The sequence below is a fragment of the Thunnus thynnus genome, chromosome 10 (genome assembly GCF_963924715.1).
Source record: "Thunnus thynnus chromosome 10, fThuThy2.1, whole genome shotgun sequence".
Lineage (NCBI taxonomy): Eukaryota > Metazoa > Chordata > Actinopteri > Scombriformes > Scombridae > Thunnus > Thunnus thynnus.
The window spans coordinates 21,260,269-21,287,918 of NC_089526.1; the positions used below are offsets into that span (position 1 = coordinate 21,260,269).

The following is a 27,650-nucleotide window of genomic DNA, read 5'->3' on the forward strand; positions in this document are numbered from 1 at the left end:
ACCAGAAGAGTTAGTTATGCAAGAATCTGTGTGTTGTACTTTGTGCATAAATCCTTTTTCTGTCTCTTTCTATGTGTTTGTTGGCATGTCTATGTATGCATGGGTGCACGTAGATGTTACGCAGTACCAGTCAAAAGTTTGGACACACCTTCCCATTCCGTTGGAAGAGAAAGTGTGTCCAAACTCCAAATTTTTGACTGGTAATGTACAGTGTGTGTGTGTGTGTGTGTGTGTGTGTGTGTGTGTGTGTGTGTGTGTGTGTGCAGGCGTAAACCTCTCCCTTTTAATGGTTTGTGGTCAGAAGGGTGGGAGAAGTAGTAGAAGAGAAGAGGAGGAGGATGAGATAGGAAAAAATTGGAGGCACAGAGGTGCTACTCCCTAGCTGTTGATAAGAAAACAGTTCTATGACTCAGGCTTGTTTAACATTACGCATTCTCCATTTACCTGAAATTTGCAGGACTTCACAGATAATTCATCAACACTAACACTATAGGTACTGCACAGCAAGACCTCCAAATTAAACAACAATAGATATATCATTTGAACAACCCGTAGAAGCGTTTTCTGATCTGATGCCCCTATTGGCAGGACAACATCATTTGTCAGTGCCTCGAAAAACATCACAAATCACTGTTTCACAGTTTTGACACAACTGTGGTTATGGTTTGGGTAGGTTTAGGCACAAAAAGAACTTGGTTAGGATTAGGGAAAGATCATGGTCTGGGTTAAAATTACTTAATTAAGGTCAACCCAGAGCTCTGTCGTCATGGTTACAATAATAACCACATAGTTAAGGTTAGGGAATGATCATAGTCATGATTAGCAGAAATTACTACTGACTGTTGGTAGGAAACAAACAGTAGTCTTCTGTTTTAAGATCCCACATTTTGTTGGCCCATCCATCAACCCTGACCTCCTTCCTTCATTCCCATCTTGGTGTTCTGGCTGTGTTCGAAATCACTCTCATGTTGACTCATTCACTATTCTCTACAACATGATAAACACTAGTTTTTTGTACAGTGAGTAGAACATTGATTTTCCACCATCAGATTATGTGTTGCATAACTGTGATTTACACATCTATCAAATGAGAAGCATTGTGCTGTAGGATTTTACAATGTGCACATGCTGTGGACGCCACTGTTTTTGATCTATTGTGGGAATTTTCAAGGGCACTATGCAGTATAGTGTATATATTTTACACTTGACATAAATAAAGTGCACTAGGTAGCAAATAGGGCATTATTTTGGATTGGAAATGATGATAATAATCATTTATACAAATCAAAGTGCTGTTTAAAAGTACTTAACAAGGATTGAACCAGCTAAATAAAAAAATACTGAAAATAATGGATTCTACTATTTCCCTTAATTAATCTCCCAGTTTAATTTCACATGCAATTATACACAGTTAAAGATTCCGAGGAGCAAGACATACAGAGGCATTCAGTACTCTGTTAAGTGTTGTTTGACATTATGACAAGGAACCGATAAGCCTCTGTAAACAAGTGTGTGTGTGTCTGTGTGTGTGTGTGTGTGTGTGTGTCTGTGTTCTATCAACAACAGCATAGCTCTGCTCTGACTCTCTCTGCAGTATGTTTGCTCATTAGTACAGCATTGATCCACTGGTCCTAGCACCATGAAGTGGTTTATATAGCCAATGTTTTGGCCTCAGAAACCAACCGTTAAATCAAATCTAAAATTTGGGACCTTGTCCAGTGGTCGGTAGTGATTGGTAGATGATGGCGGGAAGACGTAGTACAGGAATGTGGTTGCTCTTTTTTGCAGCTGTGCTCAACTACGTCTCTGCTTCTACAGAAGTCTGCACCAACTCCCTCCTACCTGGAGCTAAAGGTATGAGCTGATGTGTGTTTTCTGAGCGTGTGTGAGTGTATATGTTTAAACATGACAGTACGGTACAACACATTTAGTCAAAAGTAAAGGTTTGTCCTGAAGAAGAACTCATTTTCTTATACTGTTGGAAATAAGTCCATTTAAGTTTAGGACCTTTTCGTAATCTTGTAGAAGTGTAAATGTTCATACAGCGTGAATGTCAGTATACAGTATGTGTCAAATCAAAAAGTCAGAGTGGAAACTTATGAGGAAACACCCTTAATATGTTTCAGGGTTTACAGAGCTGATGGTAAAGGTACCAAGCATGTAATGTCCTGTAGTTTATTAGCTAGTAGTCTGCTACCCCATAGTCTTTTGGAGGGAATGCCTGCCCTTAGTGTGTTTTCCATTTTACAACATCCAGTAGCTTGTTCCCCTGCTGATTCAGACAGACAGACCTAATAAAACAAACAGTAAGCTCAGCATCATTTTTTCTTTCTACTGAAAAACATGACTTACTGTTCTGGCTAAAAAGAAAGTCAGAGAGATGTTCCTTGAGGAGTTGACACACAGAGGGAAGTCTGTTGATTAAAAAAGCAAATATTTTCACCAGTGTAAATAAGCTCTTTGATAAGAATTTGATCATTCTTGAACATAGAAAGATGCTTGTTAGTTCTGCTCTTAAGGTTCAGCAACACAACAAGAGTTATTAAACAACAAGATCCGGTGGTAGCATGGGTAGGCAGACAGGAAAGAGTCACTTGTACAATCATATACTGTATACTTTGGGAAATGAGTGTGTGTTTTTTGTGTTAGTAAGAAAGTCCCCTTGTGACAGTGTGTATTTAGACAGCTGCCACTAAACTGAACTGATTATTTGTACAACATTCATCTCAGATAATACTGACCACAGAGCCTGTCTCTGAGTGTGTGTGTATGCTCACGTCTGCGTATTTGAGTGGGTGTCGGACGTGTGTTTTTTTTCTATGTTTCTCATACTTCCAGAAATGTCCACATGATTGTCCTTTTTTTTATTTTAACTCTTTCAACAAACAAACTTTAACTACATTTACTGGTACTTCAGCGTTTTTTTTAAATAGATTTACCATCATCTTATTTCTTATTGAGATGTAAGAATGTAGAACTGGTCAAAACACTTCAGTTTGTTTAAGAAAAGTTGGCTGACATGAAACCTTGAATTGACTTTTACTCACAATGTCACATATGTCTATTTGACTGCACATAACATGGTTGTTTTTGTCCTATTACTTCTAAGGCCTCTAAATCACTGCTGGCAAACTGTATATTTGCCAGGAAATCTCTATAGGATTTAACATCTAAATCACATAAGTGAGTAGTTTGACTGTATATGTTTTCAGTCCACAAAGCTAAAGAACTGAACTCTTCAAAATGCAATGAATTCAGTTACTTGATAATGTCTATACAGCCTGCTGAGGCAAATAATCAATTTTCCTAAGTACTCTCTCAACTAATAGAGGTGTTCTGTTACAATCCTTCATTTCGAAGCCCAGCGCTTAATAAGACATAAAGTGCTGTTGGCATTAAAAACTGGGGCAAATTTACAGCTCTAATAGACACTCAGAAAGCTCTCACAATTTCTTGCCAGGAGCTCTTCCAGCAGTGGGTTCGCCAGAGATATTTCTCCTCCACTTTATTTGTGCTTTCAACTCTGAAAAGTATGTTGTGTCATTAATATTTTTTATGGAACTGGTGCTTTTAAAAAGTTATATTAGCTGAGATGGACATTCATTAAAATGAAACATTAGGAGTCTTCACTTTTTTTGGATTGCACATCTCCTTTCACATTCCTGTTTACTGTGTTTCTTTCAATCAAGGGGACCAAGGTGAGATTGGAGAGGAGGGAGATGAGGGGAAAGTGGGGAAGAATGGACCACCAGGACTTCCAGGTAGGCTATCTAGAGTCTTCATCCATGTATTATATACAGTATATGATGGGGAAAAGAGGTTGCCTGACTATTTAGTACTCACTTGTAAAGTAGAAATGAGAAAATGACAAATGCACACTTCAAGACAAGACAAAAGTGGTATAAGACATAAAAAATCAATAACAGACTAGATGAGTTTTTTGTTTTTTTAGGAATACGTGTTAATTTAACTCTTGTGGAATGTACTACTGAAAAAATCCCACAGTATATTTGCATGTGTAAAAAGGGTTAAAAACAGCAAAATAATGAACGAGAAGGCCTCACTCTTCTTTTATGTTTCATACAGAAACTTAAACTCTCAAAAATATCATTTACATTTCTGGTGTAACATGAACAAACAATCATGTCTTACATTCTGTGCTGTGAGTGTCTCAACACTGCCTGCCTGACTTTGTCCTGGCAGCCTCTTTTGCTTTTTCCTGCTCTGGACAGCTTGCTTTCTTTTGCTGTGCTGGAGATACAGAGGCCTGCTTTGCTCTGTGACAGACAGACAGACAAACAGACAGACAAACAGCCCTGCACGGCTGCTTTTCTGAGGAGGAAGCAGACGTGTTAATTGCTGCTGAGGAAGGCAGTGGCGTCCCGCTTTGCTATATGTGTTCCAAGTCGACTGGTAGACTAACTGGCCGACCAACCAGGCATATAATATACACAGATGACCGCAAACAGACACATAAACACACAGACACATACATACATGACTCATACATACAGTACTGTAGGCACACAAGGCATGCAAGCATATAGACACAAGAAGGTAGATGTACATAGACACAGATACACATACACACACAATTGTATACACAAACACACTATGGAAAGACACTGGTTCCTGGCTGCTCTCTCGCCGTCCGCAGATGTTTGTTTTATTCCATAACTTTACACACACACAATCACATGTGCACACTCACAACAGACACACACTTTTTTCGTGAGACTGCGTGAAAGACAGTTGCCAGAAGCATTCTTAGTCAATCCAAAAAGTCTAAAAACAAAGAAAGGACATATGAACTCTTCTCAACTTTTGACCTTAAGGGTAATTTTTTTTAACATTGTAGCAAATCCAATCATTGTGGTTTTTCTCTGTGTATGCTTAGTGTAGGAATGAACACAGTTTCCTGCAGTATGACGACTTTGTAATGCAGTATAGCAGCTCAACAGATGACGCATGTATTCCCTGCCTTAATTTACTATTTTACAGGAAGCAGTTGCTTAATTTTGTAATGGTAAGGGGAATACATGACGCTCTAGTGGGCAACAAAAACAATTTGTTGCTCTTAGCTTATTAACGTCAACAACCGGTTGTGGTGAATTTTTACATTTGTTAATCATGCTGTTAGCTGAGTTTTCAGTGTTACAGACAACAGATTGTGGTCTTATGTAATGTTCTCGTCCTTGTGAAGAACCTGTTGGGACAGCTAGCAATGAAGCATATGTACAACAAATGGAAACTCTGGCTCAGAGCGTTTGTTGTATGTGACCCAGCTCTCTTCAGTTTTTCCACTAAACCCTAAAAAGCAGAAAAACCAGTATTCATATTTACTTAATATGATTGAGCAAATAATGTATGATGAATGATTTCAGGTCTGCTTCATATTTTAATCTCTTGTCTTATGTTATATTAAGTCTGACGCCAGTATGAGCTTTTGAAAAATTGCTTAAGGTTGTTCGAAATGTGTCTCAGGCTCCTTGATTAAGATGAAAAATGTGGCTTCCACCTCCTTTATCCTCCAGCAGCTGGAGAATCCAGACGTTAAACCAGTTATAGGGGTTGGCCATTATAAAGAACGACTGCAGTGATAGGAAGGACTGTTATCTGAAAGTTTAGCTAGACGGTTTAACTGGCAAGCAAAAGCACTGTGAAAACAACATTAATCAACTTTTATAGACACAGAAGGAATAGCAAGAGACCAACATATAGCACCCATAATCACTTCTCAGGTTAGTATTGCGTTGCGATAGTGCTTCTCAGGCATTCATGCAGAAAATTGCCCAAAAACTTCATACAATTTTACAGTGAAATAGTAAAATTTCCCAACGGCCAGAGCTTTACAGTCCACCAGACCTCACAGAATCCATAAGACCTCACACCTCTCACCAATACTTCTCACAAATCATCAAGTAGAAAATCAACATGAGAAAGTGGGAAAGGGGAAATAGTAGTGAATAGCTGGCTGTGAGTGTGTGTGTGTGTGTGTATGTGTGTGTGTGTGTGTGTGTGTGTGTATGGCAAATCCCTCTAATAGCAATAGGCCTCTCCAGTGCGTCACTTAGTATTTCAAACGCCATCAATTTCCAGTTGAATAGTTTCCTGAGGAAATACTCATTCAAGTGCTGGCAGAAAGCCTTAGTCTGTACTCTGTAGTTTTCCCATACACACACGCTTGCACACACATACACAGACAAGTTCTCTCACTCAAATTCTCCATCCTACCCTTCGCTGAAACATTCCTCATCTCCTCCGTATCTCTCAGTTCCCAACTAAAATAGCCTTAGTTGGATTTAAGAGTAAAAGATTACATAAACTGTGCTATTGTGATGACAATAATCAAATTCCATGGTGCTAAAAAGTATATGACTTGTGGTAGATATGACGAAGAGACATTAAGTTTCATTCAAATGTAAAATAATGAGATTACATAAATAAATGATACATGCATTTACACCGTTTATTCGATTTTAAAGGCGGACTACTGTTTTAGAGACTATCACGCTCCGCAAACAGCCTCTCAACACAGAATACTTTCGTTAGTGCCCAAAATATATCAGCATTTCTTACTCCAATTTACTTACTGGCATAATAATAATAACAACAACATCAATTTAGGAACCCAACTATGCAGCAGAGATTGTTGGAAAACAACCTCAGGGCTCACAGAGATAATGTCTAAAAGATGAGGTGGAAGTATGCAATTATATTGGTTAGATTTGAAGACAAGTAAATTATCAAAAAAACAAAAGCAAAATGATGAAGGGCATGAAAAACAGTAATTGCAAAACCAGAAAGAGAGAATCTAAAAATAAGGGCTCTTGTCTGATTGTTTTGACCTTTTGCATGATTTTAAAGTGATATCTGCCATATTTCTAGATAAAAATATGAGTATCTGGCAAATATCAAATATGGTGAATCTGAATATCAAGCATACTGTGTTGGATTTGAATGTCACCATTTCATACTATGATGTTGCTGAGATTTATACCTCGAATCCTCTCGATCCAGTCTTCCTCCTCTCTCCCCTCTTCTCATCTTCTGTCTTCCTTTCTCTTCTTCCTCAGGAGCACCAGGAGAGACGGGGCTTAAAGGAGAGGTTGGTCACACAGGAAAGATGGGGCCTGCTGGAGATAAAGGTGCAACAAAAAAATTCATTTCAATCTCTGCAAAGTTCATGTACATGTGTAAACACACATCTTATAACTTTTCGTTAGCATTACTAATTCACATACATTGTATTCAGAACAGGCGCAACAAGGAGAAAAATTCTTACCTTTAGTGTCTGTAAAAAATTCTTCCAAAAAGCCAAAAAGAAAGAAAGATTGATGAACCGTCTGTCATGTTTATGAATTTGTTCTTGTCCCCATGCCATGAAACTTCTCAACCTGCAGAAAAGAGCTTGCAGTTTTCGAAGACATGCAACAAGAATGGCAGAAATGTAGCTAAATAAAATAATTGCCCAAAAGAAGAAATATAGCTTCCTGAACTCCTCCTCAGCTTGGACAGCTGCACCATAACCATCTACGCAAAACAGTCAAACAACTAGAATGGAAATTTCTACACAATTCAGAAACGTAATCAGTCCCAAGTCTAATACACACAAGCAGGAATTGCTTCAAAACTAGTCATTGAGAGGTTTTCAGCCAATTACAGTTTATGTTTTAGGTTATCACATCTAAAGATAGAAGAAAACATAATCCTATGATGTCATGCTGTTGTTTTGGCCCGGGGTGGTTGAAACAATTTCTATCTTTATTATTATTTTAATGAGCAGTCATGTTCTCCTGCCTTTCTACACATTTACTTTGCTCAGTATTCATTATGTTTAATATGCTTACAGGAAAGTGGCTGTGCATCAGCCATGTCAGGCAAAGCAGTGAGGTCACAGGTTTGGATTTTGTTGGATCCTGAGAGCTCATTGCTCATAAAACACCTGGGAAAAAAGCACATTTTCAGGGCAGTGTTGGCTTCAGAAGAAACACAAGCTACAATTCAGTTACTCTTAGAGACTTAGAATTTTTATCATGCCACAGTTTTCAATTTTCCTATCTATGTTAGCAAAACTGGTGTTCGTCCAAGATACTGTGAGAATATTCTGATAACACGAGCTGGTATGGTTTCTGTTTACTATAATGCTATGGATAAGCCAGTGAGAATACAGTATATGCACATCTGCATATGGCATAGACAAAAGAATAACTACCTAAAGCTATAAGCTATAAAACTAAGTGTTATTAGTGAAACTCACTACAGCAGGATTGTTCGAGGGCATTGTACTCTATGCTCCAGATGGACACTCCACAGCATATCTGGGAGCATTTTATTTAATAACTTATGAAGCTACTATACTGGCAACGGGATAGTAAGTTAAAACTAAAGCCAGAAATATTTTTTTTTACAGTTTTTTACTGTATTTGCATATTTTGAGTGAGTTATTCTTACATTCATATCACTGTGATTCAGGAGCGTCAACTGAAGGCCCAAATTGTGGCTGTTTATCTCTTTCACAATCACAAAAAAAACACTCACGCAGCTCAGACTGTACAGTTACCATATTTCAATGTTCTGGCTGTTCCTCAAAACCATCCCATTGTGATGTTTGTACTGCAGCCCACTTCCCCAAAATGTGCAACTGCCGGTTGGGTTAATTTCCACAGTTAAGCAGTAGTATAAATGAATATGTTTTGGAGACAATGTGGATAACATTCACATACAAAGGCTACATTTTACCCATATTTACATTTTGTAATAAATTGTTTGTACAATATTGAATTGAAGTTTAAATCTGGGTAATAATCTCTAAAATCTAAACTTGTGTGCAGCAAGATTGAACATGTTTTATGTATGATACTGTCATCTAGTGGTAATCATTTGTAACTACATCATAATATCATCTAATGATAGAATAATCATTGATAGTCAGTGATAATAGAGTATTATTTATTAATATTTTATCAAAGGCAAGATAAAATGAATCTCAAATAAATCTCAAGTCTCAATTGTAAGAACGGTCTCACATGTCATTTCTATTCCTCTGCAGGTGACAAAGGGGATTCAGGTTTTGATGGGCCTTCTGGTTTAAAAGGGAAACCAGGTGAGATTCCTGTACAAGACTGTAACGCCATTCTGCTTGCCATGATGATGATGTTACAGCAATTTTACAATTTGAAATACACATTTTAGATTAATAATGTTTCTGTATTTCCCTATAAAGTTACTGTAGACATTCTCTGGGATGTTCACCACTGCAGCAATAAAGGAGAGCAGCATTAAACATAGAGCAGTCAGAAATCAGTTAATGACTAAGAAGTTAAAAAGCTACAGCTTCAAGTGTTTTTGTGCATGTTTAAAACCACATAGGCTGACTAATGTAAGTCTCATATCCCTTTTAAACAGTAGTTCCTCAATTATGATAGTACAGCAGGGCAATGATCCCAAACATTCAGACAAAAGCAAACAATATTTTTTTTAAGGTCAAACAGTGGAATGTTTGACTGCCTGAGTCAGTGACCTGATTGTATGTTTCACTTGCTGAAGACTAAACTGGGGGCAAAAAGCCCAGAAACAATGGCTGCAGTTCACACACTCAGCAGAGCATCACCTGGGAAGATACCAAGTGTCAGTTGATGTTTGCTGGTTACAGACTCAAGAAAAATATGTCACAGTCCTACTATGTACTAACTGCATTGTGAACATATCATAAAAGAGCAAATAATACTTCATTAACTTAATTTAAATAGACCAAGACTTAGGTGGAAGAGCCTTTTGCCATGCAACACCAAAGGACACATCTGGTTAAAGTGACTGGGACTCATTAGATCCTGTAAAAACTAAAATGCCAACCCTTGTTTAATCTAACAGGCACTACATGCGACTGTGGCAGGTACAGGAAGGTGGTCGGACAGTTGGATGTCAATGTAGGCAAGCTGAGGAATGCTGTCAAGTTTGTAAAGAATGGTGAGTCTTGAGTGGTCTGGTATCTAAAGTTCGAAAACATTAAAGATAGACTACAAAAGCTATATTAAGTTCATATTTAATTTGTATAATTTATGAATTTGTAGGTCTTCATGGGAAGAAACACTATGTTTTGTTATTTAAGATTTAATATTTCTATTGCGGTCCTTGGTGCCTACTATCATTTAAGAAAGTATTCAAAACAAGTCAATGTTTTTAGGCTGAAATTAAATTGGGCTAGAAATTCCTTATTTGCCCACTGTCAGTTTGTAGGAATTAAACAACATACAATAATTTGTTTTTTCATGCATGTGCTTCCTCTCGGCATGTAATTTAATTTAACTTTGAAAAAAACACATAGCCTCTCTTGATCCATGTTTCTGTCCATTTCCTGTGATTTTAGATCTGACAGTTAAAGCGATAGATACAGTAAAAATATGGACATATTTTTTTACAATTATGTGACCGAATTTGATGTAGAGGTTACCATAGGTACAACTACCCTGGCCTACCATAGAAAAGCTTAATAACATGTAGTATTAGTCTACTTACTTCTAATTAGTTTGGTGTCTGTTTTCTTTGATTTACATTTAATGTTGTTTTTTCTTGTCTGCTAAAATGCAATTTGTTCTCATCAAAGAAAACTGCAGTCAATTATCATGGGAAACATTTTGATAAGATAACTCTTAATGACCTTTAAACTTTAACCCTTTCCTGTCCAGTCATCTTGGGGCTGACAGAAACAGAGGAGAGGTACTACCTGCTGGTGAAGGAGCCCAAGAGGTTCAGGGAGGCCTCAATGAACTGCAAGCTAAGAGGAGGCACCCTGGCCATGCCGAAAACCATAAACAGCAACCGCCTCATGGCAGATTATGTCAGTCAGGCAGGACTGACAAGAGTTTATATAGGGGTGCAGGCTCAAAACAAGGACACAGTAAGTGGTCCCCAGTAGGACATACATCGGCACACACACACACACTGAAGCAGGTGAACTGTCACTTTCTGGTCTTTAAGTAGAAGCAGATCAGTCATCAGTAACTGTTACAAATCCATTAAACAACATGAATTAATGTATCAACAAGCAATTTATAACTTTTCTGGATGATCAGTGATGAAGAGTCATACTGTGGAGGATGACAAACACAATGCTGCTGCCGCTATTTTCATCTCCTGTCCTGTCTAAAGCAGTATGATCATCTAAGGACAAATTCCTCTGAGACCTGGTTAACTCTTTTATGAGAGTGTTCCCTGGTGTGAATAATTTTCTCATTATTTCTCTCCTATGTTTCAGGATGGAGCACACAGTTATGTTTATGCAGACTCCAGCCCTCTGCAGGGCTTTGCAGCTTGGAGTCAAGAGGAGGAACTGAATTCCAGATTATCTCCCACCACAAACTCCAGCTGCGTCGAGCTGCTCAGCACGGGAACATGGGGTCATGTGGAGTGTAATGCCACCATGTTTTTCATCTGTGAGTTCCCAAAAAGCAGGAGAAGAGGAGGAGGAGGAGGAGGAGGAGGAAGAGGAACACCTGCCTTAGCATCATCATAATTCAATGAGACATGCAGACTTGCATGCAAAAGCATATACACACACAGTATGTTTTGTAGTAGGCTTATGTATTGGCAATTTATGTAGTGTAAGGATTTTGCACATTGCTCATTTGAAAAATAAAAAGTTACTTCATTAGATGTCACATGCTTTCAAATTTAATTCTGAACATGTGTTATGTATTTTCTGTATGTAACAGGATTTGTACAGTGTGTGATTCCAATTGCCATACTGTGCATATTTAGCAGTGTACAGTAGTTTTTTGGCTCATGGGAGGTGTCTCTCAATGCTGCTGATGGTTGTGAAACTTTGCCAGAGGGAAGGGCAATGAGGGATATGCCCATGGTTGTGTAACTAAGTGCCCCCCAGATCATATCAATATGTACGAAGTGTAAAGAATGAATGCATTTTTCTTAGCAAACTAGCTAGCTAGCCGCTGTGCTAATAACTTGTTGATTTTTTACAGAGTGCTTTGTCTGAGTCAGCCATGGCAAGCCAACCGTATAACTCACTATATATTCTCTTCCAGGTACATATGTTGATGTAACTGTATTTTTTGTACCGTTTTTACTGTAAAACTTCGACAGTTCAGGAGATATGTCTCAGTGTGCTGTATCTGAGCCGACCATGGTGAGCCAACTGTGTGACTGCACCAGTATATATATTAGTTCCTATCCAAACAAACAGCAGCACAGAAATAAACAGCAGCCTCTCTGTACATCATTCCTGCACTCAAAAAACACGACGCAAAGTCAAAGGTTTGCTGCAGTTTCAGTAGTGCCTGGCTGAGCTCAGTTTCATCACATTACATGTATTCTGTGGTTTGATACCAGGCTGCTACAGCGGAAGCACCACTGAAAAATAACTCTTGCTGATCTTGCATAACAATGAACATTTACTTCGAGAAGCTAAGAGTGTTTTTTTTATTATTATTGCACTTCAATAAGAAATTAAGGCAAAAGTTTTCAGACTTCTTAAAAACAGAATAAGGAAAATAGATGAGACACTAGTTGGGCCCACTCAAGCCATATTATTCAAATACCAAATGCAGAGGGAATTTAACCTTGTTTTGTGCTCCCTCCACCCATACTCAAATAAGTGTGCACAATTTCTTATGCAAATCATGGATGTGCATGTGTATGTAGGCCTCTGCTTGTTCTACACACACACACACACACACACACACACACACACACACACACACACATACACACACACACACACACACACACACACACACATACACACACACACACACACACAAACTCACCCCGTGTGGTAAGCCCTTCCCTCCATCTCTTTGGCACATGATAAAAGCTGCACGTCAGTCACTCATCTCATCCAGGAGCTTTTGTGTTTGTCCACCTGTCTGTACGGCTCTCTTTCCCCTTGTGTAAACACAGGTGAAGTGAAGAGTGAGGATGAAGTGTGCGGCTGTTGTTGCTACCCTGCTAGTGATGGTGCAGACCCAAGGGAAAACCCAGACATGTATATTAAAGTAAGACATCTCCATCTCTTTACATAAGTAAGTGCATGGTGGTTATAGGCTGCAGATGATTTTAGTCAATCAAAGGTGATAATGGGCAGGTTAAAGCAATTCAATTATGAATATATTGTTGTACAAATTCTAAAAACTGAAATGATCAGTTTCTAGCAATAAAAAGTTGAGGATAATAACATTGAAATGTATTCATGGGGAATCAAGTGTAGCAATAAATGTGAAGGCATGTGTTTCACATGTGTAGCCTATGTGTCACTATTGTTTTAAAATCAAAAATATCTACTTTACTTCAATGTAGATGACAGTTGGCGAACAGACTATGACAACTTGAGTCATTCACAACAGGTTTGTAATTTTTAAACAGTAGTTTGTCTTCAAGATTGCAAGTAGTAACATCGTGAAGACAAAGACAGAGGTTTGAATTGGGAAAATGCTAGATTCAACTGAATAGGCCCTTCAGTGAGTAGAGATGCCATGTTGATATGAGGAAGTGCTACTGAGGTACAGTTGTATGTGAAATAAATGAATGCTGGTATCTTACATCTTACAGAAAAGACTGTCCATTCAAAACATTTTTTAAATGGATGTATACTGTTTAGAAGTAATATTCTTATGTGCTCTTTCTATGTCTATAATCTGACTTTCACATACAAATGTAATCTGAAAATGAATCAACAGTAAAGGAAAAATGTTTTTTTCATCGTGTATGTTATTGAAACATTTCTCAAGGAAACTTATTCTCCACTTCAAGATGTGATGGTATAAAATCTCCCTCCAAACCAAAATGTAATAACCTGAACTCATAAAAAAATGTCTGAGGTGAGATGGCAAATTGCATCCCACACAAATGGCTTCTCTCCAGTCTCAATGGCCTTTTATTAATAGGCAACTTGTTAGCCAAACCAACTTTATAAGGTCAGAATATGTCGGACTGTGTGCCATTCAGCTGGATGTGGCAGTTTGCACCCATGTAGTTAAAAAATTAATTACAGCTTCAAGTAGCCTAAATCAGAAGTATTTGGGTGTAAGCACACATCTTGATCGGAAACTACGCACTTAAGGTCAAAGATCTTAGATCTACCTAAGTTGGTAAAAAATGTGTGAGTGTGTGAAAATGTGATTAACGTTTCTTGTTCTGCAATTTGCTTCTGACCTTGGTTCACACAACACAGCAGTAAAGACAGACTGGTGAGGAGAAACATTGGTTCAAACACTGTATTAGTTCAGTCTGGCTGGTTGATTCTAACATTGGTTCGGGCTGGGGTGAAGCTAAGCCAGGGCGGTGGGGGAGATAGTTGGTTTCCAATACGTAGTGCTTGGACATTTTAATACCTAACTTTCTAAATGGATTGAACTACACGTTTGTCAGGTTTTTGAGTGTTATGCACCTTTAGGCCACTAGAGGGGGACTGACTAGGGGTTGTAGTCTAACTTCATATCACAGAAAAAAACTGTAGCCTCTATTTATTTTTCTGTCTCCTTACAATCTAAAGAATTGTAAATAATCTGTGAAATGTACTAGTTTATGATAAAAGTGCAGAGGGTCTTACAATGTGGCCTTTTATTCTTGTTTTGTTTTTTGTGACTTATAGCCTCAGATTACTAAACAATTTTCAAGTGGAGGACCTGCCTACATTACAAATCTACCTCGCAGGTAGGCACATTAGTTAACATGGTTATATGAACTGTACAGTATTTGGGGAGAAACCACACTCCCTGCCATTCACATCCAATGTCAAAGATCATCCTTGAACTGAGACGGATTAAGATATTTGTAGGGAACAAAAGATTTCTTGCAAATTTACCCTGCTCTTTGGCCCTATGTAACCTGCCTGTGTTCACTGCTACCAAAGGCTATCAAGGCTAACTATTGTCACTTAAAGGCTACAGTTATACTCAAGCATTGATAATGAGGCATTGAGAAGTTGGTTGAGCGGGCTTCCCCTAAACTGTACCCATACATGCTTTGCACATTCACATTCACGTGCTGACATCCTGTTAGGAAGTCTTATGTAAGCGGAGTTTTGCTGACTGTCCTGTAAAAGTGCCCTGTTTAAAGGCTCATTCCGCAATCCTCGTGTTGATAAAAGACGACACCCAAGTCACAGTGACAGTGGACTGATACTCAGTTATGAGCATACAATTAGAAAATATGCATGGTAAATGAATCTGCAAAATTTTTCAAGCAAACACATGATAAACAGTGTATTTTGAGAGTTACAGTATAGAGAAATGAAAGTAAATGCTTCATATATTGACTACAACTAATGTCAAAAAATATCATAGTGCAGCTTTAAATGCTTATCCAGGCATTGCCAGACACAAGAAATATTTTCCTGACGTTTGTATTTGCTGTGTCAGCAGATCATTGGGTCTTAATAAGAACTGTTTGATGCAACACTTGTAAACTTGCAACATTCTGTGCTAGAGTGAAGACCAGGAGGGTGATTAAACACTTTATGACAAATCTGACAGATGGCAGTGGCATTCAACAGCAAGGCTGGGGAGATTGGAGGAGATGGTTGGAAGCTGATGGATAATGACGAGAGACCCATATACGAGGGGAGATCCAAAAGTTCAGGTAAGAATGCACACTTATATGCAGTACAGCATTTACTGCTGTAGTAATTGTAGCCTATGGCGTATATGAGGAAATGTATAGGGACTGACATAGTACTGCTAATTAAATGATGTAATAAAATTACAGAAATGCATTGCTCATTTGTGGTTCATTTCTTCATTGGGATAATGTGTGATTCAGTGTGGTGCATTGGAGCTGCTACAGTGGGTCTGGGGCTGCTGATCCTTCTTCTGCTGGCTGTGACCTTAGGCTTAGTGGCCCACAGTGAGTACAATACGGTCTCAACAATGACCATAAGTGCCCAATAAAATCTAATTATGTGAGTGCAGAAATCAGAGTTGGTTTAAAAGTCTAATAAGCAAGCTTTGAATCCTTCAGGTCTATAAGCATCTCTTATTACTGTAAGCTTTCCTGTGTAGGAGTGATCATTTGATCATTTACATGGTCATTCATGATTTCTCAATGATCTTGTTACAGATACCAGAGCCACCAGTCCTCAGGGCATAGAACAACTGTTCATTGGTCAAACTGCGTGTGAAAACTTGACTCTTCAGTGGATCCAGTTACAGAAGAGGTACAACATGTTGTCAGAAAACAAAAACCAGTTACTGACCATGTTCAGTTCTCTGGCTGAAGAGAGAGACGCCCTCAAAGATGAGAGAGACCAACTGATGATGGTTTCCAGCAACTTGACTAAAGAGATGGAGCTGCTCCAGAGCCGATTCAACACTGTGGTTGCAACTCGAGATGAGTTACAGGAGGAAGCCAACAGGCTGAATCTCAACAGATCGAGTAAGACATGAACAACAAATTAAAACTTGAACAGAATCTTCCACGTTCATATACAGTATGAAGATTTTATTTGGATTCAACAGTGTAGAATTGAAATTGAACAAGATTTAACAAATAAAAGTTCACAAGACTCCGGTGAATACGTTCAATATTACATTAAACAGCATATATTCCACTAATCATTACTAATGCAGCATCCTTTCAGGTCACCCATTATATTTCATGCTGGTCTTTCTGATTGGGATATCCAACTGTGTTGAGCATTTGTCAGCAATGCAAGTACAAAGCTTGGTTATTGATGAATGCAAGTGGTCTTAATAATTATGTACTGTCTGTTTAATGTTATAGCAAGGTATCGGATGCCTCTGTATAACTTAAAACAGACAACAAAAAAATCTTGTATCAAAAATAGCATCTCTCTGAGTCAAAGTTTTGCAGAGAGCATGCTTTGTGCACCACAAGTGAAAGTTTAATCTTCATAACTGTTAAATTGCAATTATCTGCAATAATCTGCATGGTTGTGTAGGAATCATTTAGCCAAGTGCAGGCTGTGGTACAACTATTTTTTTTTCTCTTCTTAAAGATTTAACACGATGATATCCTAAAGGTCCTTTCTGACCCATGCACATTTAATTGCAGTACACACAATAGGAATGCAGACTACATAGACCCTTGATCATTAGTATGGAGATGGTGGTGTAGGCCTACAGCAAATGTGTATTTCAGCTTTATCAAAGTTTTATAATCTTGTTCAATATTCCACAGTCTTTGTTTGGTCTGATGTATGATTTGCTGCTGGCATGTGCTTGAGGAGTGCCCAAGCCAGGTGTCACATTTTGATTTGTTGTTAATCACATCACTTAACGATGGAAATCAATGTAGAAAAACAGGACTTACAATGACTAACATACACATATGCTTTCTCTAGATAAACTTTGTCCCCAGGATTGGAAAAAACACAACAACAAATGCTACTATGTCTCTGAAACTGGATTGACTAAAAACTGGGAAAGAAGCAAAAAAGACTGTGAGGACAGAGGAGCTCACTTGGTGATCATAACCACCGAAGTTGAGCAGCAATTTGTCACCAGATTTTACGACCGAACCTGGATAGGACTGTCTGACAGGGACCAAGAAGGCAAGTGGAAGTGGGTGGATGGGACAGGCCTGGTAGGTGATGGATTCTGGCAAGAAGGGGAGCCCAATGATCATTCTCGGAATGAGGACTGTGTGGAGGTCTCTCGTGGAGGAGATGGATGGAATGACGTGCGTTGCAGTCTCAAGTTATCATGGGTTTGTGAGGGTCAAGATCTATCATGAAGCCATACAAGTATGTCTTTCAGTTTATGTCAGTGAGTTCTTCTATCTCATTGTAGAGTGTATCACATGTTTTCATGTTCATGTCCATCTTCTTGCTCAAATATTATTTGCCAGTGTTGATGAGCTCTATAATCATTTTATGTGTTCATTATAAGCAAACAAACTTATCTTTCTAAATTCTTTTAAACAACAAAAAGCACTGAAATAATGTAAAGGTGATATATCCAGTGAAAAATGATAGCATCCTGTAAAGTTTCCTTTCATCTTCACATTATCATATCTTGTTTATTAATGTTTGTTCCTGCTTATGTCAATAAATTGGTAATTGTAAACTTGTAAACATGAGCCAAAATATATTGTTCACCAAACTGACAAATTATCCAGTCAATGATAAGTGTAATGCACAATGTTGTAGCTTTTGAATGTTTTCTCCCATTGCTTATAAGAATGAACAATATAAACACTGTTGAATGTTTGTTGCATGGAATAAAGCATAAGAATCAGTTGTTTTGTCTGACGGAAGGTTTATCTCTGGCTTCCTACTGGGCTGATGATGGAAGTGAGCCCCCAAAGTCCCACCGTCCAAAAGGTCTTTCCATGTACAAAGAACAGGGTCAAATATGTGTCTCTTGCATCTTTTCCTTTCTCACCCATTTCCTTTATGCTTGAAAAATACCAGCTATAACAAAAGTTTCTAATCTTGCAGCAGTCTAGCAATCTTATAAACAATGGCCCTATACCACGTGATAGGATGCACATTCTAATCATCCTTTTCTTGATTCACACTACGAGCCACACTAAACTGAACTAAGGCCAGTACCCTCTCAGAGGTTGTGTCAACATTGGTTCACATAATCCAAATCCTAGATAAACATTAACTGTGGTTGAGCATAAGAAACTGTTCTTACCAACTGACATGAAAACAAAGCCCTTTTACTTTTAAGCTTTTTTTTTTTTTTTTTTAAAAACTTGCTCCCAAAAAATGACCCTCCAACACATAATGTTTCAATTCTCATATTTAGCACAAACACAATAAATGTAGGTGAGTCCCTTTGGAAAAATCAGTTCTCCACTCTCCTCTGCTGTTAGCCTAACCTTTAAACCAATATTTACTTTTCAGACTTCTTTGCTCCTGCTCTGTGAAGGTTAATCAGTACACACACTATTGTTTCTTAGCCCTCATTTATTCGCTTACAATGTTAAAGTAATCGATGGAATCTACAAGTCATGACTCCAACTATCTGATTTTCCTTCACAGTGACGTTCCTGGTGTCTGCTAGTGGCCGCTCAAACACAAGGAATCAAGTGTTTGAACAAGCCGAAATGAGAGTAAAATTGCTGCCTTCAGTTGCTGTTGGAATAAACAAAACTCCACGATGAACACAGACCTGTACAATTTAATGACTGCAGTTATCAAAAATTGACATTTAGGGTGGTGAGAGGATAAAAGCCATGTAGACAACCTATGTGGTGATCCATCATGGTAATCACACCCTCATTCCTTTTTATGGGAAACTTTATATGATCATCATCTGACGCAGATGCAGAGTCATAAAAACAGATATATTTTGCCAAAAGTTATTAGCATATCATAACCATTAATCAGCGTGTTTATATCAATGCATGGGTTGTCTGGGAATCATTCCTTAGTCATGCAACTTCATGCAACTTCTACCCAATATAGTAAGTAATTAATTAAAGCTTAGTTACTTAACTCATCACTTATTTGCTTCATTTTGCCACTATTTCACATATAAACTTGATTTCTAAAACCATTTAAAGAAATGGACTGTGATCTTGAGATAGCATTGTATTTGGGGGTGTTAATTTAATCTGATGCATCCACTTGCACCCCCTCGCCCATGTTATATTATCACTTTACTATAATAATAGACAAACCAATCAAACATAGTGCAGTATCTCCTTTTATTTTCAAATTGGATGCTTGGATGCAGGAGCTTACGTGAGGTCCTTGAATGCAGCATCGGTTTCCAGGGAGTGGCCCCTGCACCTGTCCGACCTGTTTAGGGGACACATGACTCCAGAGGAATTTCCCCCGCTGCTCCCGTCCTTTTGTTTAACGGAGTCTTTTGTAGTGGGATACAGAGGGTGAGCGCCAGAGGAGAGGGGGCGAAAGAGAGAAGAGAGAGGGAGACACAGAGATGTCGGAACCAGCCACTAATCCCGCTGCCACCTCGTTCCCAGCGCCAACTATTTCCTTACCTTTGGGACTGGAAGTATTGAGGACTTACTCTGGAGCTCTTGTCTGTTTAGAAATAGTAAGTGTTTTGTTTTGTTTTTCTTAAAGAAGGTTATGGTTGATATTAAACTGTATATTATATTCTTAAATGTAGCAGTTACCTCAGTGGTGTTGTAGAAATATTCTACTGAAACCCTATAGTCAATATTTCTTTATTAATAATTGACGGCCATTTGTTGTTGAAGTTATCTTGGAGGCTGGTGACACATACTTTCTGGTGTGGGCTGCTCTGTATTCAAACGCCGTAGGCTGGGTTTGTTGCGTACAGTCTGACAGTTAAAGCAAAGGCAAATGTCGCCCCAAGCATTGGCCAGTATTGGCCAGGGCTTGGGCACCTGTTTCTTACAGAGAAACAATAGTTCAGACCAGAATGCAACGCCCTGCAGGTGGGGCAGTGCAGGCCTGTAATTATACCAGATGTATCATGAGCACCAGTCATCTCCTTTTTATAATACAATATTAATCATGGCATTAATAACAGTCCATTGGTACGTTTTGGTTTATATCTGCATAGTGGCAACTTCATTTTCTCCATCTTGATGATCTTTAACCCTGCAAGGTGACCTCTACCGTGCCTTAACACACCACCAACAAGTTGTTATTGAAATGTTAATGCATTTTCCAACATGTTGTAACTGTCAAAAGGTACAATTGACAGCTGGTATGCTGTAGTTTCTTTAAAGTTCCTTATTAGCATCTTCTGTGTTTTAATACATTGTGTTACCTTCAGGATTTAGATGTGCAGGTTTGTCCCTTCGTCAAAATAAACCATATTAAAGATAAGACATCAGGCTACTCCTCTGTCATATGTCATTTGTTCCTCTGCCTTGCAGTCTGTAATCAAACACAGTGTCTTTATGGCCTTTCAATAGCAACATTTGCATCCTGGTAGCCCTTTCTACAAAGGGAAGCTCTGGAGATAAAACAACAGGTTGCTTTTAGCAGGAGACGAAATTGCTTTGAGCAGTGTACATTTATTTATTCAAGGCGGGCAGCCGACTCTGTTTTTAGCACCACAGGAACCCCTGGCCTCATGCTACCTTACATTAAAAAGACCCCAATGAGTCCCAAGCAGTGAGGTAAACTTTGGGAAAAACAGATCACTGATATCTGAGCAGGAATCTGTATCAGCAGATGTCCTGAGTTAAGGTATCAGAATCAGTATCAGGAGAGAAAATGTTGGATCATTACATTCATTCATTATAATGCACCATTCTTAGTATGTCATAAACTGTTGATAGAACTGTAACTATAGAAATGTGTCCTCTGAAACATGTAACGGATCCAAACAAGATCTTTCTAAGTGCTTTTCCCAGCACTGGCTAAAGAATTAGTTTAATTTCTGCATGTACAATAAAACTCACACTGTATCTGTCACCAATATGAGTGTTTGTTTATATCCCCAGTTGTTTGGTGGTCTAGTATGGATCCTGGTGGCTTCCTCCAATGTGCCCGTGCCTCTGCTGCAGGGCTGGGTGATGTTTGTCTCTCTCACCACCTTCTTCCTCTCCTCCGCCTACCTCACTCTCCTCATCACTGGCCTGGCTGACCGCATCAACACTGACTGGAACTTCTTGGTAAGTCATTGATAAGTGAGTTGATAAGTCAGCCATCCATGTTATCCAGCTGTTGATCTAGCTTTCTGTCTGTCTATCTAGCATGCTATCTATCTGTCTAAAGTGTACATGGCCTGCATCATAACCAGAAAAGGAAGATATTTCTATTAGGTATATTAATATTTTATATTTGACATATTAAATATTTAACTGTTATTTAAAACAGCAAGGATATGCGGGAGATGAGAGAAAAAGTCCAATCCCACTAAAATGTAAGATGGCTGTCGGTGGCAGAGCAGTGTTTGATAATGTTGCTATGGCAGTGACTATTGTTTGGTGCGTGAAAGTCAAAGATCTGGTCCAGTGGCAAACCTACAAATCATTCTTCTGGTAGCGGCAGCATTTTTATTCAACTTGTGTTATGAACTGTCTTCATATCAAACAATGACTGCACTATGAAAAGCGAGCCAGTTTATTTCTACCAAAAGACTGTATTGAAATAGTCAAATACAAAGCATGATGGGTAGTTGAGGCTTTCCCTGTAGATGACCTTGGGGTTTTCTAAATGACATTTCCTATTGTACATTATTCCTCTTAATGTATGAAAAGTAAATCGCTTTTTTATTGTTATTGCTGATAGATAACATAGTATTTTTAAGTCTAATTTTCAGTGTGGCTATTATGGATGGGAAACTTGTGATTTGACCCATCATTATAAGGCACATCCAATTATGGACACACATGCTGAGAATAAACAACAAAAGATACACATTTGGGGTATTGTGTCAATACGGTATGTTAGTCACGATATCACATGTGAAATCTTAGCAGGAGTTGTTCTTTCATGTCACACATCAGTACAGTGTGTATACCTGTGTGTCTGTGTTGTTGTAATGTTAGCCTAACATTACAAATCTCCCATAAAAAGAGCATTTTATGTCACTGAAAAAGACACTGAATATTATAGACAGGTCTATAGTGTTTGCAGTTTTATTATTTAAGACAAACTCTCAGTAACTTGAGGTACTATTAGAACAGGAGCTCGCAAACACATTAAAGTTAACCAAATAAATAGTTTCTTTACTAAAATGATCAAACTACACAGTGAGGCAGCTCATTTTATTATTAGCCCTCTTGTAGCATAATATAAATCTGGCTTATTCAGAGACAAGCAATTACACTTCGTCATCTCAAAATGACAGAATTTAACACTCTAAATTAAACTGCCAACTTCTATTACCATGTTCTGACTGTGCCAGTGTTCACCATAGCCCAGTTGTTACTATGACAGATTTAATTGCCTGCATAAATGCACATAAATCACTGTTTTAAAAGTGGCTTTAAATGCTCTCAACATCTGCTAGTAGTGATCCAGGAACAGAAATTAAATGAGGATCTGTCAGAATAGCAGCACTAGTAGTGTCCAAGAAGCCCACAAAAGCCCATACAGCTCTAGTGCTTTTCTTTTTAGTCATTAGTCATAAGTAGAGTCAGTGAGCTCTAGATTTATTCCAGGAACTGGGAATACAAACTACTACATAATAATGAGTCTAAGGTATGGACAGGTCTGCTTGGCTTTAGACGGTTTCAATAATGGTCCTTAAATGGGAAAGTAGCACATGCTGTACATGTACTCAGACAAAATCAGCTTGTTGCTTGTTATTTCAGCACTGCCATAAATATGATGAGTATGTTCATGATATAAGAGAACATGTGAAGCTGCTCCATGTCCTCATGTTATGTCATTGTAGAGGACTCTGTGTTAAGTCTGGGTTCTCAGACTGAGCCAGCCTTGCCCCGGGCTCCAGGCCTTGCTCCCAGGAGTAGCCAGGCGTGTGGGGTTGTTTGTTTTCGGCCGAACAATGAGTGACATGGATGATGAGCTCACACCATAACGCAACAAAGGCCTGTCTGTTGTCCCGCCAAGCTCACAGAGTTGACAACACAAACTCTCATTAACCTCCTTTACACTCTGACATGACCTCTCTCTATCTTTTCTTTGTATCTTTTATCTCTTTTCTGTCTTTAACTCCAAATCTCTTAAACCTGTGTTACTCTCATTTTTTTTAAATTCTCTCTTGTTCTTTTATTTGCCATGTTTGTTGTATATACTTATTATAAGCTTTGCAATTAATTTAAAAGGTTGATGCTTTGACAGCTAGCCAGTGCACCTACTGTATTGTCTAATAATTACACAATGGGATAAAACTCACACGTTGGTCATTCTTTGCTCCCAACTACTGGAAGGAGGACAAATCTTCCAAACATTTATCCTGCTAAATGGAATTTAACAGTTGTTCAGCAGGTTTACGAAAAAAACAAACTTTTGCTGTTCTTGTGTCTGTTATTTACACTTGAAACATGAAACTCTTGAACTTCTGTTCTATTTATTTCTAATGCATTCTCTCTTCTGTTTCTCAGGATGTGGTTTACCATTTTGTAGCTTTGCTTTTCTACTTTGCTGCCTTCGTGCTGGAAGCAGCAACTACAGCAGCTAATGGAGGAGCCAATATCAAGCCACTGCCTAACAGCACTGAAACTGTAATGTGTATAACCTACCCCCGAGGCAATATATTCACAGTACTGAATGAGAAGCAATACAGTATTAATGTGGCAGCTACGGTGAGTGATATCTTTTAAACTGAGTCTGTCATATTATGTACAGTGCATGCTGAATTTGTGCATTTTATTTCATATTATCACTCATAGCACTGTCTTAATGAATATAGCCCAATGTCAAACTTCTACAGAGGTAGGGGAGTTGCTGAAAGTACCTTAGAAAGTTAAAAACCTCCCTCATGTTGCAATAGAATTCACAGTATTCGAAGCAATACTGCTCATGGTATCATGACAGGTTATTGCTTTATAATCATTAAAGCCCTATTATACTCTTTCAAACTCTCAATAAGTCCTGTCAGAAAGAAAAAACAACTCATTTGACTCATCTGCAAAGTAACCTCCCATTAGACTAAACTCTAGTTTTGGTCTACCTTTTCATCATATGTGAAAGAGTGTCCCTGTTTCCATAAATAAACAGAATATACTGTCTGTCTGTGGCATCCTGCTATCAGCTAGAACTGTCAGGCCATAAAACAGTGTGATAAAAAGCAGATGTCAACTATCCTCTTTGATAGAAATATAGGAGGTTATGTTAGGTAAGGCCATCTTTTATGTTGACAAAACATGTACTGGGCAAATCGTTACTAAAAATAGTGATGTTCAATTGTAGGACCAATTTTTTAGCACTATTATGATCATCTTCAAGTGTATGGATTGAGCCATTTTGAAATGGAATATGAAATATTGGAATGAAATATATACTGTATATGATCACTGATACAGTAGTTCATGTACCTGTATCTCCATGGATTTTTACAAAGCTAAACTTATTGCTGTAACATGAAAGCTAGATAAAATGGAAGAATCAACCTAGAGCACAGTCTATTTTACCAACATATTTTTTATATGGTGGTGTAAAAGACTAGATCCTAGAACAGAGTGTTTGACAGAAGGGTTCAGATTATAATTTTAAATAATTATTTTAGCCAATTATTAAGTAAAAATACCAAATATTTGCTGGCAATTTAAAAGATAATGAATATGTGTGCGTCAAAATTAATAGTAAAAGTAATAGCTAGTTGTTAGTTGAAAGGTTTTTCTGACCAAGTGGTTTATTTTTTCTCTTTTGTCTTTTGTCTCAGATATTTGCATTTGTGGTGACACTATGCTACGGCTGCAGTATGATGATGGGCTTCAAGAGATGGAGGATGTAACCTGCAGTACATGAATACAACCTAATTTTATAACTGTTTCATAACTTCAGCATGTATTAAAACATCAGCCACAACATCCACATCCTGCTATTCAGTTCAGTTCAGGTCAGTTAGAGCTTTATATTAATAATGGGAAACTCATGTCAACATGCTATCACATCGCAGTCACAGTCAAAACACAGGTTTAGATTTTGGAGCAATAAAATTCACACAGGAATCAAAGCCCCAAAGAAATATTTTCTGACTATAATAAATCTTGTTCTGAGAAATTGAAAGAATTTGTTTCAAGTTTGGCGGTTAAATGTATCTTGATTTTTTAGTTGTTCAGTTAGCATACGATTTGATTCATTTGCTGATAACCAACCGTTTCTATAGCTTTAATTAACCCCTCCAGCAAAAATCTATGTTGGAAATTAGAGAAAGTTGTGAGGGGACTGTGTCTATGATACATGGTAACTTTGCAAGCTGTAAGTAATGTTCCTTTTTATTTTGTCAACATTTTATTAACCATACCATTACCTGAGTTAAATCTTCATTCAAGAAAATATTTCCCATTCCCAATGCCACAAAAAATGTTTATGCTTCTTATGGGTTAAGCACAACAGAACGCTATAGCACAGAATGTTATGGCACAATTTATTGGAAAGACCCTAAAAGGCAGTGTGATTGTTTTCACTGTCCTTCAATTAACTTGGTGCTAAGGAACTGACTCACTTTACATTGAACATGGTTTTTATTAATTTTTGTAAGTGGCCATTATTTATGATGTTAGCTGATTTGCATTTCAAAGTTTTCATTTCTTGTTGTGAGCACTTTTTGTCACATTTTCTCAGTATATCCAACATAAGTGTTTGTCACAATGTTGTAACTGTTTTACATGGTTGTTCAATATAACTTTCTGAGATGACTGTGTGGTGAACTCTGTAGGCTTAAGTAAACCAGTCTGTTACTTATAAATGCAAGTTGACCAACATCTGGGTTGAATAAATCTGACATTCTTCAGGTTCTACTACAAACTAATTGTTTGATCTGACCATCATAATAAAAAAATACTATTGTCAGCTACTATGTTATTTCAAACGTTGATCTTTATCCATTAACAGATTATTTACATAGAGTATGTTTTTAGTGCTCAACCCTTGTGACTGTGTTGAGGTGGCATAAAATTTCCTAAATCAATAACTATGTTACTTGATACATGATTTATTAGTTATATGTACTGTATATTCTTGTTTGTATTAGACTATTGAGTTATGTTCCTATTAATTTAAAATAGTTTTAAATGACTATGAAGAATGTTTGTTTGTTATTTGACACCTGCTGTTGTTGACATTTTAAGAACTACAAAAATAAACATTTTGAAGAAAAAAATAACCTCTGGACAGTGTTCCACAGTATCTTTTTTTCTGCTACCACTAAGAGCCGCCAAAGAAGAGCCACCAAAGTCATACATATTCAAATCCTTCACATTTGAGCTTAATGAAAGCAGCTACTGCACTTGCCTGTAAGTGTGCAAAGATGTGATTTTCCACAGTGTCCCAGGTAAAAAATAATAAAAAAAAAATCCTCATGGTGCACAACTGCAAAAGTTTACAAAGTGAACAATGTTCCTTCAGTTATGTGTGAGAGGGTAAAAGGGAGGTCCTCCATATATGACGAGAACATACAAACTATAGGCCTTTTTCATTCACAGAAGACATTTTGAAGTGTCACAGTGTAAACAATAAAAATAATGATGGCTGAATTCCATTTAGCTGCTTTGTGGCCTTGTTATGGTGCATGCTGTCTTATTGTAACGCTGTCAGGACTTACACTTGAATAGAACAGAGTCGTCATTAATGTTATCAGTAATATTTTCCCACTAAGACAAACACATCTCTTGTGAAAAAGGCCGAACACAATATTTTCTGACCAGCCCTGTCTGCAAATCCATGGGCAATATTATGATACTGAAAAGAAGTACAGACATAATTGTTCAATAATATCCACAAATCCTTTGGGGTTTCAGGGTAGATCTCGTCAACCCCTTGTGTCTTGTTGTAAGACTGAAACTAACCTACTCCCTCTGGCATTATCCCAAACCAAGTATTGCAATGCTAGTATTGGGAACAGTCTGCATGTAGTCCTGTATGCAAATGGTTTTATAAATTTGAACACATACTGAACATACAGTAACTTTTTTGCAATTTCTTCTGTAGCAAAGGTTCAGTTCTGTTTCCAACCTGCAATTCATACAGGATGTATGTGCATGTTCACTGTTTATGTATCAAATCAATTCAGAAACAAAATATAGTATATGTGTATGCATATTGGCATTTTTTCCATTCATTGATGTATTTGGCATATAGACAA

At 37.8% G+C, this 27,650-nt stretch overlaps 3 protein-coding genes across 4 annotated transcripts; all 3 read left to right on the forward strand.

The window, feature by feature from the left end:
• Window positions 1-1,581: 1,581 nt before the first annotated feature.
• Window positions 1,582-11,658, forward strand: colec10 (collectin sub-family member 10 (C-type lectin)). The gene is made up of 7 exons (XM_067602081.1): window positions 1,582-1,854; window positions 3,690-3,761; window positions 7,077-7,148; window positions 9,053-9,106; window positions 9,874-9,969; window positions 10,689-10,900; window positions 11,258-11,658. Exons 1-7 carry the CDS (start codon window positions 1,740-1,742, stop codon window positions 11,513-11,515), a joined length of 879 nt encoding a protein of 292 aa, XP_067458182.1. The 5' UTR covers window positions 1,582-1,739; the 3' UTR covers window positions 11,516-11,658.
• A 1,212-nt stretch (window positions 11,659-12,870) lies between these two features.
• LOC137191734 (hepatic lectin-like) lies at window positions 12,871-18,212 on the forward strand. 2 transcript variants are annotated; one of them, XM_067602078.1, is made up of 5 exons: window positions 12,871-13,013; window positions 15,492-15,597; window positions 15,778-15,861; window positions 16,075-16,389; window positions 17,318-18,212. In XM_067602078.1, exons 1-5 carry the CDS (start codon window positions 13,002-13,004, stop codon window positions 17,707-17,709), a joined length of 909 nt encoding a protein of 302 aa, XP_067458179.1. In that variant the 5' UTR covers window positions 12,871-13,001; the 3' UTR covers window positions 17,710-18,212. The 2 variants fall into 2 exon arrangements, with proteins under 2 accessions (XP_067458179.1, XP_067458181.1); XM_067602080.1 differs by lacking the exon at window positions 12,871-13,013 and adding an exon at window positions 14,476-14,670.
• A 1,482-nt stretch (window positions 18,213-19,694) lies between these two features.
• mal2 (mal, T cell differentiation protein 2) lies at window positions 19,695-26,030 on the forward strand. Its single transcript, XM_067602082.1, has 4 exons — window positions 19,695-19,988; window positions 21,376-21,546; window positions 23,947-24,147; window positions 25,227-26,030. Exons 1-4 carry the CDS (start codon window positions 19,872-19,874, stop codon window positions 25,296-25,298), a joined length of 561 nt encoding a protein of 186 aa, XP_067458183.1. The 5' UTR covers window positions 19,695-19,871; the 3' UTR covers window positions 25,299-26,030.
• Window positions 26,031-27,650: the final 1,620 nt, after the last annotated feature.

Excerpts from the sequence above, each read along its gene's own strand:
- colec10 (XM_067602081.1), top strand. The coding sequence starts at position 1,740 with ATGATGGCGGGAAGACGTAGTACAGGAATGTGGTTGCTCTTTTTTGCA. Across the intron at positions 3,762-7,076 it reads TGGACCACCAGGACTTCCAG|GAGCACCAGGAGAGACGGGG; the intron begins GTAGGCTATCTA and ends CTTCTTCCTCAG. Across the intron at positions 7,149-9,052 it reads GGGGCCTGCTGGAGATAAAG|GTGACAAAGGGGATTCAGGT; the intron begins GTGCAACAAAAA and ends ATTCCTCTGCAG.
- LOC137191734 (XM_067602078.1), top strand. Across the intron at positions 15,598-15,777 it reads GGGGAGATCCAAAAGTTCAG|TGTGGTGCATTGGAGCTGCT; the intron begins GTAAGAATGCAC and ends TGTGTGATTCAG. Across the intron at positions 16,390-17,317 it reads GCTGAATCTCAACAGATCGA|ATAAACTTTGTCCCCAGGAT; the intron begins GTAAGACATGAA and ends TGCTTTCTCTAG.
- mal2 (XM_067602082.1), top strand. The coding sequence starts at position 19,872 with ATGTCGGAACCAGCCACTAATCCCGCTGCCACCTCGTTCCCAGCGCCA. Across the intron at positions 19,989-21,375 it reads CTCTTGTCTGTTTAGAAATA|TTGTTTGGTGGTCTAGTATG; the intron begins GTAAGTGTTTTG and ends TTATATCCCCAG. Across the intron at positions 24,148-25,226 it reads GTATTAATGTGGCAGCTACG|ATATTTGCATTTGTGGTGAC; the intron begins GTGAGTGATATC and ends CTTTTGTCTCAG.